Source organism: Salvelinus fontinalis, unplaced genomic scaffold, assembly GCF_029448725.1.
Source record: "Salvelinus fontinalis isolate EN_2023a unplaced genomic scaffold, ASM2944872v1 scaffold_0101, whole genome shotgun sequence".
NCBI lineage: Eukaryota > Metazoa > Chordata > Actinopteri > Salmoniformes > Salmonidae > Salvelinus > Salvelinus fontinalis.
This window is the reverse complement of record NW_026600310.1, coordinates 297,662-314,931: the sequence shown is the minus strand read 5'-3', so window position 1 is coordinate 314,931 and position 17,270 is coordinate 297,662. Positions and strand designations below refer to the sequence as shown.

At 48.4% G+C, this 17,270-nt stretch overlaps 1 protein-coding gene across 1 annotated transcript in view; it reads left to right on the top strand.

Moving 5' to 3' along the window:
- Positions 1 to 17,270, top strand: part of LOC129843263 (dedicator of cytokinesis protein 1-like) — a 278,497-nt gene that overhangs the window by 34,532 nt on the left and 226,695 nt on the right. Inside the window, exons 5-8 of the mRNA XM_055911883.1 lie at positions 4,117 to 4,214; positions 7,147 to 7,236; positions 10,295 to 10,395; positions 12,177 to 12,305. Of these exons, the coding sequence (XP_055767858.1) occupies positions 4,117 to 4,214; positions 7,147 to 7,236; positions 10,295 to 10,395; positions 12,177 to 12,305 (418 nt within the window). The remainder of the gene's footprint in view (positions 1 to 4,116; positions 4,215 to 7,146; positions 7,237 to 10,294; positions 10,396 to 12,176; positions 12,306 to 17,270) is intronic.

The window sequence follows — 17,270 nt, the reverse complement described above, 5'->3', positions numbered from 1 at the left end:
ATCAGGGGACTGGATCAGGGGACTGGATCAGGGGACTGGATCAGGGGACTGGATCTGGGGACTGGATCTGGGGACTGGATCTGGGGACTGGATCTGGGGACTGGATCAGGGGACTGGATCAGGGGACTGGATCAGGGGACTGGATCAGCAGTCTGTCAGGGCCAAATTGCTTTCTCCTGCTTGATAGAGAGAGTAGGCTACACTAGTGCCTATCAACAGTGGGTGGACTCAGTCTCCGTCACTGACTAGATAGATTTCTCCTCCAGCTCACTATGTGATGTGACTCCTCCAGCTCTCTATGTGATGTGACTCCTCCAGCTCTCTATGTGATGTGACTCCTCCAGCTCTCTATGTGATGTGACTCCTCCAGCTCTCTATGTGATGTGACTCCTCCAGCTCTCTATGTGATGTGACTCCTCCAGCTCTCTATGTGATGTGACTCCTCCAGCTCTCTATGTGATGTGACTCCTCCAGCTCACTATGTGATGTGACTCCGCCAGCTCACTATGTGATGTGACTCCTCCAGCTCTCTATGTGATGTGACTCCTCCAGCTCTCTATGTGATGTGACTCCTCCAGCTCTCTATGTGATGTGACTCCTCCAGCTCTCTATGTGATGTGACTCCTCCAGCTCTCTATGTGATGTGACTCCTCCAGCTCTCTATGTGATGTGACTCCTCCAGCTCTCTATGTGATGTGACTCCTCCAGCTCTCTATGTGATGTGACTCCTCGAGCTCAGTATGTGATGTGTCTCCTCCAGCTCAGTATGTGATGTGACTCCTCCAGCTCAGTATGTGATGTGACTCCTCCATCTAAAACAGAGCTCTTCACTTCCTATTTGACTTTTATGTTTTCATTCATTCAATACAACGTCTCCTCTCCATCTCTCCTCTCCATCTCTCCTCTCCATTTCTCCTCTCCATCTCTCCTCTCTCCTCTCCATCTCTACTCTCCATCTCTCCTCTCCATCTCTCCTCTCCATCTCTCCTCTCCATCTCTCCTCTCCATCTCTCCTCTCCATCTCTCCTCTCCATCTCTCCTCTCCATCTCTCCTCTCCATCTCTCCTCTCTCCTCTCCTTCTCTCCTCTCTCCTCTCTCCTCTCCTTCTCTCCTCTCCATCTCTCCTCTCTCCTCTCCATCTCTCCTCTCCATCTCTCCTCTCCCTCTCTCCTCTCCCTCTCTCCTCTCCATCTCTCCTCTCCATCTCTCCTCTCTCCTCTCCATCTCTCATCTCTCCTCTCCATCTCTCCTCTCCATCTCTCCTCTCCATCTCTCCTCTCCATCTCTCCTCTCCATCTCTCCTCTCCATCTCTCCTCTCCATCTCTCCTCTCCATCTCTCCTCTCCATCTCTCCTCTCTCCTCTCCATCTCTCATCTCTCCTCTCCATCTCTCCTCTCCATCTCTCCTCTCCATCTCTCCTCTCCATCTCTCCTCTCCTCTCCTCTCCTCTCCTCTCCTCTCCTCTCCCTCTCCTCTCCTCTCCTCTCCTCTCCTCTCCCTCTCTCCTCTCCTCTCCATCTCGCCTCTCCATCTCTCCTCTCCTCTCCATCTCTCCTCTCCATCTCTCCTCTCCATCTCTCCTCTCCATCTCTCCTCTCCATCTCTCCTCTCCATCTCTCTCCTCTCTCCTCTCCTTCTCTCCTCTCCATCTCTCCTTCTCTCCTCTCCATCTCTCCTCTCCTTCTCTCCTCTCTCCTCTCCATCTCTCCCTCTCTCCTCTCCATCTCTCCTCTCTCCTCTCCATCTGTCATCTCTCCTCTCTCCTCTCCATCTGTCATCTCTCCTCTCCATCTCTCCTCTCCATCTCTCCTCTCCATCTCTCCTCTCCATCTCTCCTCTCCATCTCTCCTCTCCTGTCCATCTCTCCTCTCCTGTCCATCTCTCCTCTCCTCTCCATCTCTCCTCTCCTCTCCATCTCTCCTCTCCATCTCTCCTCTCCATCTCTCCTCTCCATCTCTCCTCTCCATCTCTCCTCTCCATCTCTCCTCTCCATCTCTCCTCTCCATCTCTCCTCTCCATCTCTCCTCTCCATCTCTCCTCTCCATCTCCATCTCTCCATCTCCATCTCTCCATCTCCATCTCTCCTCTCCATCTCTCCTCTCCATCTCTCCATCTCTCCTCTCTCCTCTCCATCTCTCCTCTCTCCTCTCTGGCTCCATCTGTATCTGAATATATTATGGTCTCAAGACCCACAGATTGTCCTGAGTGATGCCATCAAGTCTTCCACATAACACAGCTTAATACACAGAGATGAATGTTTTAACAAGCTCTGCCAGTTGTCTAATCCATCCAAGGTGGACTGACCGTCTAGTGCAGAAAGCGTCCCCGTGCAGAAAGCGTCCCCGTGCAGAAAGCGTCCCCGTGCAGAAAGCGTCCCCGTGCAGAAAGCGTCCCTGTGCAGAAAGCGTCCCTGTGCAGAAAGCGTCCCTGTGCAGAAAGCGTCCCTGTGCAGAAAGCGTCCCTGTGCAGAAAGCGTCCTCGTGCAGAAAGCGTCCCCGTGAAGAAAGCGTCCCACTTTTCAGAAAGCGTCCCACTTTTCAGAAAGCGTCCCCGTGCGGAGAGCGTCCCCGTGCGGAGAGTGTCGCCCGTGTATAAAACCTGTCTTCCTGTTCCTCTCATTCAGTCCAATCTACAAGGTTTGTCTCAGATGTTGTTGAATAGAGCTGACATCTGTCCTCTAAAAGTCAGGCTGTCATTGTAAATCACAGTTACATGTGAATAAAGGTTAAATAACATTAGTCCTCTCTTCTGTTTATGTCTAGTGGTTCTGTTGGGTCTGCTGTAGTAACATTAGTCCTCTCTTCTGTTTGTTATGTCTAGTGGTTCTGTTGGGTCTGCTGTAGTAACATTAGTCCTCTCTTCTGTTTGTTATATCTAGTGGTTCTGTTGGGTCTGCTGTAGTAACATTAGTCCTGTCCTCTCTTCTGTTTGTTATATCTAGTGGTTCTGTTGGGTCTGCTGTAGTAACATTAGTCCTGTCCTCTCTTCTGTTTGTTATATCTAGTGGTTCTGTTGGGTCTGCTGTAGTAACATTAGTCCTCTCTTCTGTTTGTTATGTCTAGTGGTTCTGTTGGGTCTGCTGTAGTAACATTAGTCCTCTCTTCTGTTTGTTATATCTAGTGGTTCTGTTGGGTCTGCTGTAGTAACATTAGTCCTCTCTTCTGTTTGTTATGTCTAGTGGTTCTGTTGGGTCTGCTGTAGTAACATTAGTCCTCTCTTCTGTTTGTTATATCTAGTGGTTCTGTTGGGTCTGCTGTAGTAACATTAGTCCTCTCTTCTGTTTGTTATATCTAGTGGTTCTGTTGGGTCTGCTGTAGTAACATTAGTCCTCTCTTCTGTTTGTTATATCTAGTGGTTCTGTTGGGTCTGCTGTAGTAACATTAGTCCTCTCTTCTGTTTGTTATGTCTAGTGGTTCTGTTGGGTCTGCTGTAGTAACATTAGTCCTCTCTTCTGTTTGGTATGTCTAGTGGTTCTGTTGGGTCTGCTGTAGTAACATTAGTCCTCTCTTCTGTGTGTTATATCTAGTGGTTCTGTTGGGTCTGCTGTAGTAACATTAGTCCTCTCTTCTGTTATGTCTAGTGGTTCTGTTGGGTCTGCTGTAGTAACATTAGTCCTGTCTTCTCTTCTGTTTGTCATGTCTAGTGGTTCTGTTGGGTCTGCTGTAGTAACATTAGTCCTCTCTTCTGTTTGTTATGTCTAGTGGTTCTGTTGGGTCTGCTGTAGTAACATTAGTCCTCTCTTCTGTTTATGTCTAGTGGTTCTGTTGGGTCTGCTGTAGTAACATTAGTCCTCTCTTCTGTTTGTTATATCTAGTGGTTCTGTTGGGTCTGCTGTAGTAACATTAGTCCTCTCTTCTGTTTGTTATGTCTAGTGGTTCTGTTGGGTCTGCTGTAGTAACATTAGTCCTCTCTTCTGTTTGTTATGTCTAGTGGTTCTGTTGGGTCTGCTGTAGTAACATTAGTCCTGTCCTCTCTTCTGTTTGTTATATCTAGTGGTTCTGTTGGGTCTGCTGTAGTAACATTAGTCCTCTCTTCTGTTTGTTATATCTAGTGGTTCTGTTGGGTCTGCTGTAGTAACATTAGTCCTCTCTTCTGTTTGTTATGTCTCGTATAGTGGATCTGTTGGGTCTGCTGAAGTGGCGCTCCAACACCAGCCTGCTACAACAGAACCTCCGACAGCTGATGAAGGTCGAGGGAGGAGAGGTCGTCAAGGTGAGAGGTCAAAGTTCATAGGTAACACAATATGACCCATTAGGAGTTTTTACATTTGTATTATTGAACCAATTCGGCCCATTTGAGGTCAACTGACCTCTTCCAAGGGGAGACCTGACTAAGAAAGCAGCTTGGGACCCTGAGTCCGAGAGGAAAGGGTTGTATTCTCTGTGTAGAGGTTCCGTTTTAGTATCTCACCCTTAATCAATGTTGACAAGGCTCACTGTTATACCTTGGCAGTCTTCCTCCCTGTAAATTCACATTTTTTGGAATGAACTATACTATCAGCTTAATGACGTCTGTCTCAGGAAACACATCCCCTCCATGGTCGGGAGGTCTGGGGTTCTGCTCACCAACCAAAAATTCACAAAATGGGACAAACACCAAATTGAGAATTTGCATGCCGAATTCTGCCCCCCCAAAAATATCCTCCGTTTTGTTAGGTTCTACATAAACAAGAGGGAAGAACTACCGGACAACTATGAAACGCTCAAACCAACTTTATTGTCCCAACGGGTCAGACAGCTGAACAGACAGACATGTTCTCAGCAGCACCACTTAAGGTTTAGTGTCCTCCTGTTCTCTAGACATTACACCTTTGTTGCTAGACAGGAAGTTAATTGATCTGGGTAATAAACTGTTCTTTCTTCCTTAATGTGACCTGACCTCTGCCCCCATTCCTCACTACACCACATCTCTCCACCCTTATCAATGACCTGACCTCTGACCCCATTCCTCACTACACCACATCTCTCCACCCTTATCAGTGACCTGACCTCGACCCCCATTCCTCACTACACCACATCTCTCCACCCTTATCAGTGACCTGACCTGACCTCTGACCCCCATTCCTCACTACACCACATCTCTCCACCCTTATCAGTGACCTGACCTGACCTCTGACCCCATTCCTCACTACACCACATCTCTCCACCCTTATCAGTGACCTGACCTGACCTCTGACCCCCATTCCTCACTACACCACATCTCTCCACCCTTATCAGTGACCTGTCCTCTGCCCCCATTCCTCACTACACCACATCTCTCCACCCTTATCAGTGACCTGACCTCTGCCCCCATTCCTCACTACACCACATCTCTCCACCCTTATCAGTGACCTGACCTCTGCCCCCATTCCTCACTACACCACATCTCTCCACCCTTATCAGTGACCTGACCTCTGACCCCATTCCTCACTACACCACATCTCTCCACCCTTATCAGTGACCTGACCTGACCTCTGACCCCCATTCCTCACTACACCACATCTCTCCACCCTTATCAGTGACCTGTCCTCTGCCCCCATTCCTCACTACACCACATCTCTCCACCCTTATCAGTGACATGACCTCTGACCCCCATTCCTCACTACACCACATCTCTCCACCCTTATCAGTGACTTGACCTGACCTCTGCCCCCATTCCTCACTACACCACATCTCTCCACCCTTATCAGTGACCTGACCTCGACCCCCATTCCTCACTACACCACATCTCTCCACCCTTATCAGTGACCTGACCTCTGACCCCATTCCTCACTACACCACATCTCTCCACCCTTATCAGTGACCTGACCTCTGACCCCATTCCTCACTACACCACATCTCTCCACCCTTATCAGTGACCTGACCTCGACCCCCATTCCTCACTACACCACATCTCTCCACCCTTATCAGTGACCTGACCTCTGACCCCATTCCTCACTACACCACATCTCTCCATCCTTATCAGTGACCTGACCTCTGACCCCATTCCTCACTACACCACATCTCTCCACCCTTATCTTGCAATTTTTTTTCTGGGGTCTTGTCTGATTTCTTTTGATTTTCCCATGATGTCAAGCAAAGAGGCACTGAGTTTGAAGGTAGGCCTTGAAATACATCCACAGGTATACCTCCAATTGACTCAAATTATGTCAATTAGCCTATCAGAAGCTGCTAAAGCCATGACATCATTTTCTGGAATTTTCCAAGCTGTTTAAAGGCACAGTCAACTTAGTGTATGTAAACTTCTGACCTACTGGAATTGTGATACAGTGAAATAATCTGTCTGTAGACAATTGTTGGAAAAATTACTTGAGTCATGCACAAAGTAGATGTTCTAACCGACTTGCCAAAACTATAGTTTGTTAACAAGAAATTTGTGGAGTGTTTGAAAAACGAGTTTTAATGACTCGGGAGGGCGGGTGGCAATGATCCAGGGTCCGTGATTCGCGCGTAGCACAGAAGATGTGTTTAGCATTTTGTTGCCGTTTTCCTCAGATTTCCTTTATTAAAGGCCCCGTCTACAATACATTTGATGTCAGGATCAACAGTTTCCAGTTTGCACATCGGCAATAAACTGGAATTATCTTGGGAGGTAATGTGGTCGGCATTTGATGGTGAGTTGTTCCAGATCGGGAGAATGAAAGGACTTCCTGTACGTTACTCACAATCACAACATGAGTTGTTAATCATAAATCAAATCCCTCCGCCTTTCTTTTTCCCGGAGAGTTGTTTCTTCCTGTCCTCTCGGTGGACGGAGAACCCCGCTGGCTGAATTGATGGGGATAATAAATCCAGAAGAGAGCCATGATTCCGTAAAACAGAGTATGTTACTGTCCCTGACGTCTCTCTGGAAGGTGATCCTCGCCCTGAGCTCGTATACTTTATTGTCCAGGGACTGAGTAGTATAGCGAGTAATATACTCGGAAGCCGTGGATGATATGCACGCCACCCGAGTCTGACTAGGGGATGAGAATGAATGAATAGATAGACGACGAGAATGAATGTTTATGCATTTTTTTTTAAATGACATGTGCTTCTCAAATGGCAACCTCTTGCCCATATAGTGTACTGCTTTTGGCAGAGCCCTATAAGGGAATAGGGTGCTGTTTGAGACGCGGACTATATCCTCTCTCTGTTGTAACACGGTGTGTTTCTTGTCGTTGTAGTTTCTGCAAGACACTCTTGATGCCCTGTTTAACATTATGATGGAGAACTCAGACAGCGACACATTTGACACCCTGGTGTTTGATTCCTTGGTAAGTACAGGTTGTTTTAAAACACACACACACACACACATTAAATATTTGATTTTGTTCTGTTTCGTGTGTAGGATATTATACTGTTATACCACACTGTGGCGCTGTGACCGTATCATACAGCTGTGACTCATACACATTACTAATGTATGCATGTGTTGTCAAAGAGGAAGTTGACATAGATTCTCACAGTATCCCGTGTGGACAAACAGAATACAGACAAGTTGTCCCAGATTGTCTCTTTGCCTCTGGTCTGCCTCAGGCATTGTGTGGTTTTGAAAGAATGTTAAATACACTCCTTAACACCGTAAAGGAATGTTAGCTATGTGCCAGAGACGAGGCAGGTCCTGGGTTAGAGACAACCAGAGGACAGGGACGCCTACCTGTTGGGACGCCTACCTGTTGGGACGCCTACCTGTTGGGACGCCTACGTGTTGGGACGCCTACCTGTTTGGGGCGCCTACCTGTTGGGATGCCTACCTGTTGGGACGCGCCTACCTGTTGGGACGCCTACCTGTTGAGACGCCTACCTGTTGGGACGCCTACCTGTTGAGACGCCTACCTGTTGAGACGCCTACCTGTTGGGACGCCTACCTGTTGAGACGCCTACCTGTTGAGACGCCTACCTGTTGAGACGCCTACCTGTTTGGGACGCCTACCTGTTTGGGGCGCCTACCTGTTTGGGGCGCCTACCTGTTTGGGGCGCCTACCTGTTTGGGGCGCCTACCTGTTTGGGGCGTCTACCTGTTTGGGACGCCTACCTGTTGAGACGCCTACCTGTTGGGACGCATACCTGTTGGGACGCCTACCTGTTGGGACGCCTACCTGTTGGGGCGCCTACCTGTTGGGACGCCTACCTGTTGGGACGCCTACCTGTTTGGGACGCCTACCTGTTTGGGGCGCCTACCTGTTGGGACGCCTACCTGTTGGGACGCCTACCTGTTGGGGAGCCTACCTGTTGGGACGCCTACCTGTTGGGACGCCTACCTGTTTGGGGCGCCTACCTGTTTGGGGCGCCTACCTGTTTGGGGCGCCAACCTGTTTGGGGCGCCAACCTGTTTGGGGCGCCTACCTGTTTGGGGCGCCTACCTGTTGGGGCGCCTACCTGTTGGGACGCCTACCTGTTGGGGAGCCTACCTGTTGGGGCGCCTACCTGTTGGGGCGCCTACCTGTTGGGGCGCCTACCTGTTGGGGCGCCTACCTGTTGGGGCGCCTACCTGTTGGGGCGCCTACCTGTTGGGACGCCTACCTGTTGGGGAGCCTACCTGTTGGGACGCCTACCTGTTGGGGCGCCTACCTGGTTGGGGCGCCTACCTGGTTGGGGCGCCTACCTGGTTGGGGCGCCTACCTGGTTGGGGCGCCTACCTGTTGGGGCGCCTACCTGTTGGGGCGCCTACCTGTTGGGGCGCCTACCTACCTGTTTGGGGTGCCTACCTGTTGGGGGCGCCTACCTGTTGGGGCGCCTACCTGTTGGGGGCGCCTACCTGTTGGGGGCGCCTACCTGTTGGGGCGCCTACCTGTTCGGGGCGCCTACCTGTCCGGGGCGCCTACCTGTCCGGGGCGCCTACCTGTCCGGGGCGCCTACCTGTCCGGGGCGCCTACCTGTCCGGGACGCCTACCTGTTGGGACGCCTACCTGTTGGGGAGCCTACCTGGTTGGGGCGCCTACCTGTTGGGGCGCCTACCTGTTGGGGCGCCTACCTGTTGGGGCGCCTACCTACCTGTTTGGGGCGCCTACCTGTTGGGGGCGCCTACCTGTTGGGGCGCCTACCTGTTGGGGGCGCCTACCTGTTGGGGGCGCCTACCTGTTGGGGGCGCCTACCTGTTGGGGCGCCTACCTGTCCGGGGCACCTACCTGTCCGGGGCACCTACCTGTTGGGGCGCCTACCTGGTTGGGGCGCCTACCTGCCGATTTTCAGAATGCATTTAACTACAGCACTGTATTGCATACTAATAACACATTACATAGTTGTGTATATAACTTATAAACAGTGCTTATAACACATTATATAGTTGTGGTTAACTTATAAACAGTGCTTATAACATTATAAAAGTTGTGAATATAACTTATAAACAGTGCTTATAACATTATAAAAGTTGTGAATATAACTTATAAACAGTGCTTATAACACATTGTACCATTAATTAAATACTTTATAAGACATATGTAAAATGTCACACCACAGACACACCACAGACACACACCACACACACCACACACAGACACACACCACACACAGACACACACCACACACAGACACACACCACACACAGACACACACCACACACAGACACACACCACACACAGACACACACCACACACAGACCCACACCACACACAGACACACACCACACACAGACACACATACACACACCACACAAAGACACACACAGACACACGACACACCGGGGACACACACACACCACACACCACACACAGACACACACACACACAAACAAATACATTGAAAACATGCATGAGATCCTACAGCCCGACGGTCCATGTATTTTCCAGCCAGCTAGACGGTCCAATTACAATATCTCTCTAAAGCTGAAACAAGTAGTCGACTAAATGTCTTTACATTAGTAGAGCTGTTTGTAGTACTATATAATATTAAATCACCATCCTAATGTCTTTACAGTAATAGAGGTGTTTGTAGTACTATATAGTATTAAATCACCATCCTAATGTCTTTGTGGCTATTCCATTGATTTTAACTTCTGACGCACCTTATTGTACAACCCCTGTATCATGAAATGTTATATATGTGGTTTTGTGATAGTCACCTATGACTAGGTAATTGGCAGTGGAGCCGGCTCCCCTTATCCAGAGAGAAACTACAGAGAGAACGCCTACTGCGTCTTACATTATCTGGGGGAAACAATAGAGAAAATTTGGCTTTTCATTATTTCCAATCTACATTTCATTTCCTCCTCTCTCTCCTTTTTGTCCATTTTCAATGAAGACAGAAAATGTCTAGTTTTTTGCTCCCAACTCTTTTGTGACCGTACGGTTTGTGTTTTTAATTAATTTGTTTCTGTTTATTTTGTTTTGGCAGGTATTCATAATTGGACTGATTTCAGACAGGAAGTTTCAGCACTTTAACCCTGTCCTTGAAACCTACATCCGCAAGCATTTCAGTGCTACTCTGGCGTACACGTGAGTACCGCTTATTACTACTTTGGCGTACACGTGAGTACCGCTTATTACTACTCTGGCGTACACGTGAGTACCGCTTATTACTGCTCTGGCGTACACGTGAGTACCGCTTATTACTGCTCTGGCGTACACGTGAGTACCGCTTATTACTACTCTGGCGTACACGTGAGTACCGCGTATTACTACTCTGGCGTACACGTGAGTACCGCTTATTACTACTCTGGCGTACACGTGCGTACCGCTTATTACTACTCTGGCGTACACGTGAGTACCGCTTATTACTACTCTGGTGTACACGTGAGTACCGCTTATTACTACTCTGGCGTACACGTGAGTACAGCTTATTACTACTCTGGCGTACACGTGAGTACAGCTTATTACTACTCTGGCGTACACGTGAGTACCGCTTATTACTACTCTGGCGTACACGTGAGTACCGCTTATTACTACTCTGGCGTACACGTGAGTACAGCTTATTACTACTCTGGCGTACACGTGAGTACAGCTTATTACTACTCTGGCGTACACGTGAGTACCGCTTATTACTACTCTGGCGTACACGTGAGTACCGCTGATTACTACTCTGGCGTACACGTGAGTACCGCTTATTACTACTCTGGCGTACACGTGAGTACCGCTTATTGCTACTCTGGCGTACACGTGAGTACCGCTGATTACTACTCTGGCGTACACGTGAGTACCGCTGATTACTACTCTGGCGTACACGTGAGTACAGCGTATTACTACTCTGGTGTACACGTGAGTACCGCTTATTACTACTAGAGAAATATACTGAGTGGACAAAACATTAGGAACACCTGCTCTTTCAATGACAGACTGACCAGGTGAATCCAGGTAAACGCTATGATCCCTTATTGAGGTCACCTGTTAAATCCACTTCAATTCGTGTAGATGAAGGAGAGGAGACGGGTTAAAGAAGGATTTCTGAGCCTGGAGACATGGATTGTGTCTGTGTGTAATTCAGAGGGTAAATGGGAAAGACAAAAGATTTAAGTGCCTTTAAACGCGGTATGGTAGTAGGTGGCAGGCGCACCGGTTTGAGTCAAGAACTGCAACGCTGCAGGGTCTTTCCACACTCAACCGTTTCCTGTGTGTATCAAGAATGGTTCACCACCCACCACCTGAATTTCTTTGAGCCAATCAGTTGTGCTGTAACAAGGTAGGTGTGGTTTACAGAAGCCCTATTTGGTAAAAGTCCATATCAAGAACAGCTCAAATAAGCAAAGAGAAACAACAGTCCCTCATTACTTTAAGACATGATGGGTCAGTCAGTACGGAACATTTCAATAACTTTTAAAGTTTCTTCAAGTGCAGTCGCAAAAAAACCCTTCATGGTGTTATTTAATAGTGTTGATGTCTTCGCTATTGTTCTAAAATGTAGAAAATAGTAAAAAATAAAGAAAAAGCCTTGAATGAGTAGGTGTAGTTTTAATGACTCCAACCTAAGTGTATGTAAACTTCCCACTTCAACTGTATTTACCAGATGCTACTGTGGGTCTAGTGAAATGCTTTAGTGTTCCCAGCTCCAATAGTGCAGTAGTATCTAACACTTCACAACAACACACACATCTAAACGTTAAAGGATGTAATTAAGACACGTATAAATATTAGGATGAGCAACGTCGGAATGCCATTGACTACAATACAGTAGAAGCTGCCCAAGGTCCTGAAGAACTATGTAGAGAATGCAGAGAAGGTGACGGACCAGCTATATAATATCTAATGTAATGTGTGTATATATATGTGTGTATGTACTTCAGGAAACTGACCAGGGTCCTGAAGAACTATGTGGAGAATGCAGAGAGGCTGACAGAACAGCTGCTGAAGGCCATGAAAGCTCTGGAGTACATATTCAAGTTCATAGTGCGCTCCAGGGTCCTCTTCAACCAGTAAGTGTTACACACACACACACACACACACACACACACACACGCCTAAACACACACCTACACACACACCTACACACACCTACACACACACCTACACACACCTACACACACCTACACACACACACACACACACACACACACACACACACACACACACACACACACACACACACACACCTACACACACACCCCTACACACACACACACACACACACACCCCTACACACACACACACACACACACCTACACACACACCCCTACACACTACTCTGCTCAAATCGTTCATGTGAATAATATGACTTTAGTGTTGATTAGTCCGTCTGTGTCCGTTTCCGTTTGAATGTAAATATTGACAGTAGGAAGTACATGGTATGTAACATGCTACAGGGCCTTCACAAAGTATTCATACCCCTTGACTTATTCCTTGTTTGGTTGTGTTACTGCCTGAATTTAAAATTGATTAAAATTAAAAACAATTCTCTCCCATCTACACACAATACCCCATAATGACACATTTTTGTGCAAATGTATTGAAAATTAAATACAGAAATATCTCATTTACGGAAGTGTCCATACTTCTGAGTCAATACATGTTAGAATCATCTTTGGCAGCCATTACAGCTGTGAGTCTTTCTGGCTAAGTCTCTAAAAGCTTTGCACAACCTGGATTGTACAATATTTGCACATTATTCTTTTTTAAATTATTCAAACTCTTGTCAAGTTGGTTGCTGATCATTGCTAGACAGCCATTTACAAGTCTTGCCATAGATTTTCAAGCCGATTTCAGTCAAAGCTGTAACTTGGTCCCTCAGCAACATTCAATGTTGTCCTGGAAAGCAAGAATCATGTCTCTGTCTGTCTGTCTCTGTCTGTCTCTGTCTGTCTGTCTGTCTCTGTCTCTGTCTCTGTCTCTGTCTCTGTCTCTGTCTGTCTGTCTTCACTCCTCAGAAGTGTTCCACTGGCCAGCCAGAGCCCTGAGAACCCTGTCTGTCTGTCTGTGTCTGTCTGTCTGTCCTCACTCCTCCAAGCAGAAGAGTAGGGCCCAGTGAGAGTGCCTGAGTCAGAGGACTGACTGGCTTTTCACTATTCACTATATGGGTCCTGGTCAAAGTACTGCCCCATAGGGAGTAGTGTGCCATTTTGAACACAGCCTCTGAACTCTGCTTTGTAGCACCACATGAGAGGAAGGAAGGATGGTTTCAGTAGTTGTTGTGAAACCTCAGAGTGGTGCTTCAAATCCCCTGTAAGCCCCCTCAACTCAACAGTGGCTATTCCCTATCTCTGCCTGCCTGCCTGTCTGTACTGCCTGTCTGTACTGTCTGTCTGTCTCTTATACAGACTCTCATCATGTAGATAACAACCACCTAACCTGGCTTCAAATAGTAGTGGCTATTCCCTATCTCTGCCTGCCTGTCTGTGTCTGTCTGTCTGTCTGTCTGTGTTATACAGACTCTCATCATGTAGATGGCAACCACCTAACCTGGCTTCAAATAATAGTGGCTATTTGATTGGCAAGCTCAATCAAGCACATCTATAGTGTTTGAAATATATCAGATACTACTTGAACCCAGGTATGGCAACCTGCATTACCGTGTCTGTGTCTGGAAGTAACAGTGTGAAGTTGGATGTGGAAAAACCCCCTCTAAACATGTATTGTCCCACTCAGCAGTGTATGAGGAAGAAACCCCCTCTAAACATGTCTTGTCCCCCTCAGCAGTGTAGGAGGAAGAAACCCCCTCTAAACATGTATTGTCCCCCTTCAGCAGTGTAGGAGGAAGAAACCCCCTCTAAACATGTATTGTCCCCCCTTCAGCAGTGTAGGAGGAGGAAACACCCTCTAAACATGTCTCCCTCAGCAGTGTAGGAGGAAGAAACCCCCTCTAAACATGTCTTGACCCCCTCAGCAGTGTAGGAGGAAGAAACCCCCTCTAAACATGTCTTGTCCCCCTCAGCAGTGTAGGAGGAGGAAACCCCCTCTAAACATGTCCCCCTCAGCAGTGTAGGATGAAGAAACCCCCTCTAAACATGTCTTGTCCCCCCTCAGCAGTGTAGGAGGAAGAAACCCCCTCTAAACATGTCTTGTCTCCCTCAGCAGTGTAGGAGGAAGAAACCCCCTCTAAACATGTCTCCCTCAGCAGTGTAGGAGGAAGAAACCCCCTCTAAACATGTCTTGTCCCCCTCAGCAGTGTAGGAGGAAGAAACCCCCTCTAAACATGTCTTGTCCCCCTCAGCAGTGTAGGATGAAGAAACCCCCTCTAAACATGTCTTGTCCCCCCTCAGCAGTGTAGGAGGAAGAAACCCCCTCTAAACATGTCTTGTCCCCCTCAACAGTGTAGGACGAAGAAACCCCCTCTAAACATGTCTTGTCCCCCCTCAGCAGTATAGTAGGAAGAAACCCCCTCTAAACATGTCTTGTCCCCCTCAGCAGTGTAGGAGGAAGAAACCCCCTCTAAACATGTCTTGTCCCCCTCAGCAGTGTAGGAGGAAGAAACCCCCTCTAAACATGTCTTGTCCCCCCTCAGCAGTGTAGTAGGAAGAAACCCCCTCTAAACATGTCTTGTCCCCCTCAGCAGTGTAGGAGGAAGAAACCCCCTCTAAACATGTATTGTCCCCCCTCAGCAGTGTAGTAGGAAGAAACCCCCTCTAAACATGTCTTGTCCCCCTCAGCAGTGTAGGAGGAAGAAACCCCCTCTAAACATGTCTCCCTCAGCAGTGTAGGAGGAAGAAACCCCCTCTAAACATGTCTTGTCCCCCTCAGCAGTGTAGGAGGAATAAACCCCATCTAAACATGTCTTGTCCCCCTCAGCAGTGTAGGAGGAAGAAACACCCTCTAAACATGTATTGTCCCCCTCAGCAGTGTAGAAGGAAGAAACCCCCTCTAAACATGTCTTGTCCCCCTCAGCAGTGTAGAAGGAAGAAACCCCCTCTAAACATGTCTTGTCCCCCTCAGCAGTGTAGGAGGAAGAAACCCCCTCTAAACATGTCTTGTCCCCCTCAGCAGTGTAGAAGGAAGAAACCCCCTCTAAACATGTCTTGTCCCCCTTCAGCAGTGTAGGAGGAAGAAACCCCCTCTAAACATGTCTATTCCCCCCTCAGCAGTGTAGGAGGAAGAAACCCCCTCTAAACATGTCTTGTCCCCCTCAGCAGTGTAGGAGGAAGACACCCCCTCTAAACATGTCTTGTCCCCCCTTCAGCAGTGTAGGAGGAAGAAACCCCCTCTAAACATGTATTGTCCCACTCAGCAGTGTATGAGGAAGAAACCCCCTCTAAACATGTCTTGTCCCCCTCAGCAGTGTAGGAGGAAGAAACCCCCTCTAAACATGTCTTGTCCCCCTTCAGCAGTGTAGGAGGAAGAAACCCCCTCTAAACATGTATTGTCCCCCCTTCAGCAGTGTAGGAGGAGGAAACACCCTCTAAACATGTCTCCCTCAGCAGTGTAGGAGGAAGAAACCCCCTCTAAACATGTCTTGACCCCCTCAGCAGTGTAGGAGGAGGAAACACCCTCTAAACATGTCTCCCTCAGCAGTGTAGGAGGAAGAAACCCCCTCTAAACATGTCTTGTCCCCCTCAGCAGTGTAGGAGGAGGAAACCCCCTCTAAACATGTCCCCCTCAGCAGTGTAGGATGAAGAAACCCCCTCTAAACATGTCTTGTCCCCCCTCAGCAGTGTAGGAGGAAGAAACCCCCTCTAAACATGTCTTGTCTCCCTCAGCAGTGTAGGAGGAAGAAACCCCCTCTAAACATGTCTTGTCCCCCCTCAGCAGTATAGTAGGAAGAAACCCCCTCTAAACATGTCTTGTCCCCCTCAACAGTGTAGGAGGAATAAACCCCATCTAAACATGTCTTGTCCCCCTCAGCAGTGTAGGAGGAAGAAACCCCCTCTAAACATGTATTGTCCCCCTCAGCAGTGTAGAAGGAAGAAACCCCCTCTAAACATGTCTTGTCCCCCTCAGCAGTGTAGAAGGAAGAAACCCCCTCTAAACATGTATTTTCCCCCTCAGCAGTGTAGGAGGAGGAAACCCCCTCTAAACATGTCCCCCTTCAGCAGTGTAGGAGGAAGAAACCCCCTCTAAACATGTCCCCCTCAGCAGTGTAGGAGGAAGAAACCCCCTCAACATGTCTTGTCCCCCTCAGCAGTGTAGGAGGAAGAAACCCCCTCTAAACATGTATTTTCCCCCTCAGCAGTGTAGGAGGAGGAAACCCCCTCTAAACATGTCCCCCTTCAGCAGTGTAGGAGGAAGAAACCCCCTCTAAACATGTATTTTCCCCCTCAGCAGTGTAGGAGATGGAAACCCCCTCTAAACATGTCCCCCTTCAGCAGTGTAGGAGGAAGAAACCCCCTCTAAACATGTCCCCCTCAGCAGTGTAGGAGGAAGAAACCCCCTCTAAACATGTCTTGTCCCCTTCTGCAGTGTAGGAGGAAGAAACCCCCTCTAAACATGTCCCCCTCAGCAGTGTAGGAGGAAGAAACCCCCTCTAAACATGTCCCCCTCAGCAGTGTAGGAGGAAGAAACCCCCTCTAAACATGTCTTGTCCCCCTCAGCAGTGTAGGAGGAAGAAACCCCCTCTAAACATGTCTTGTCCCCCTCAGCAGTGTAGAAGGAAGAAACCCCCTCTAAACATGTCTTGTCCCCCCTTCAGCAGTGTAGGAGGAAGACACCCCCTCTAAACATGTCTTGTCCCCCCTTCAGCAGTGTAGGAGGAAGACACCCCCTCTAAACATGTCCCCCTCAGCAGTGTAGGAGGAAGAAACCCCCTCTAAACATGTCTTGTCCCCCTCAGCAGTGTAGAAGGAAGAAACCCCCTCTAAACATGTATTTTCCCCCTCAGCAGTGTAGGAGGAGGAAACCCCCTCTAAACATGTCCCCCTTCGGCAGTGTAGGAGGAAGAAACCCCCTCTAAACATGTCCCCCTCAGCAGTGTAGGAGGAAGAAACCCCCTCAACATGTCTTGTCCCCCTCAGCAG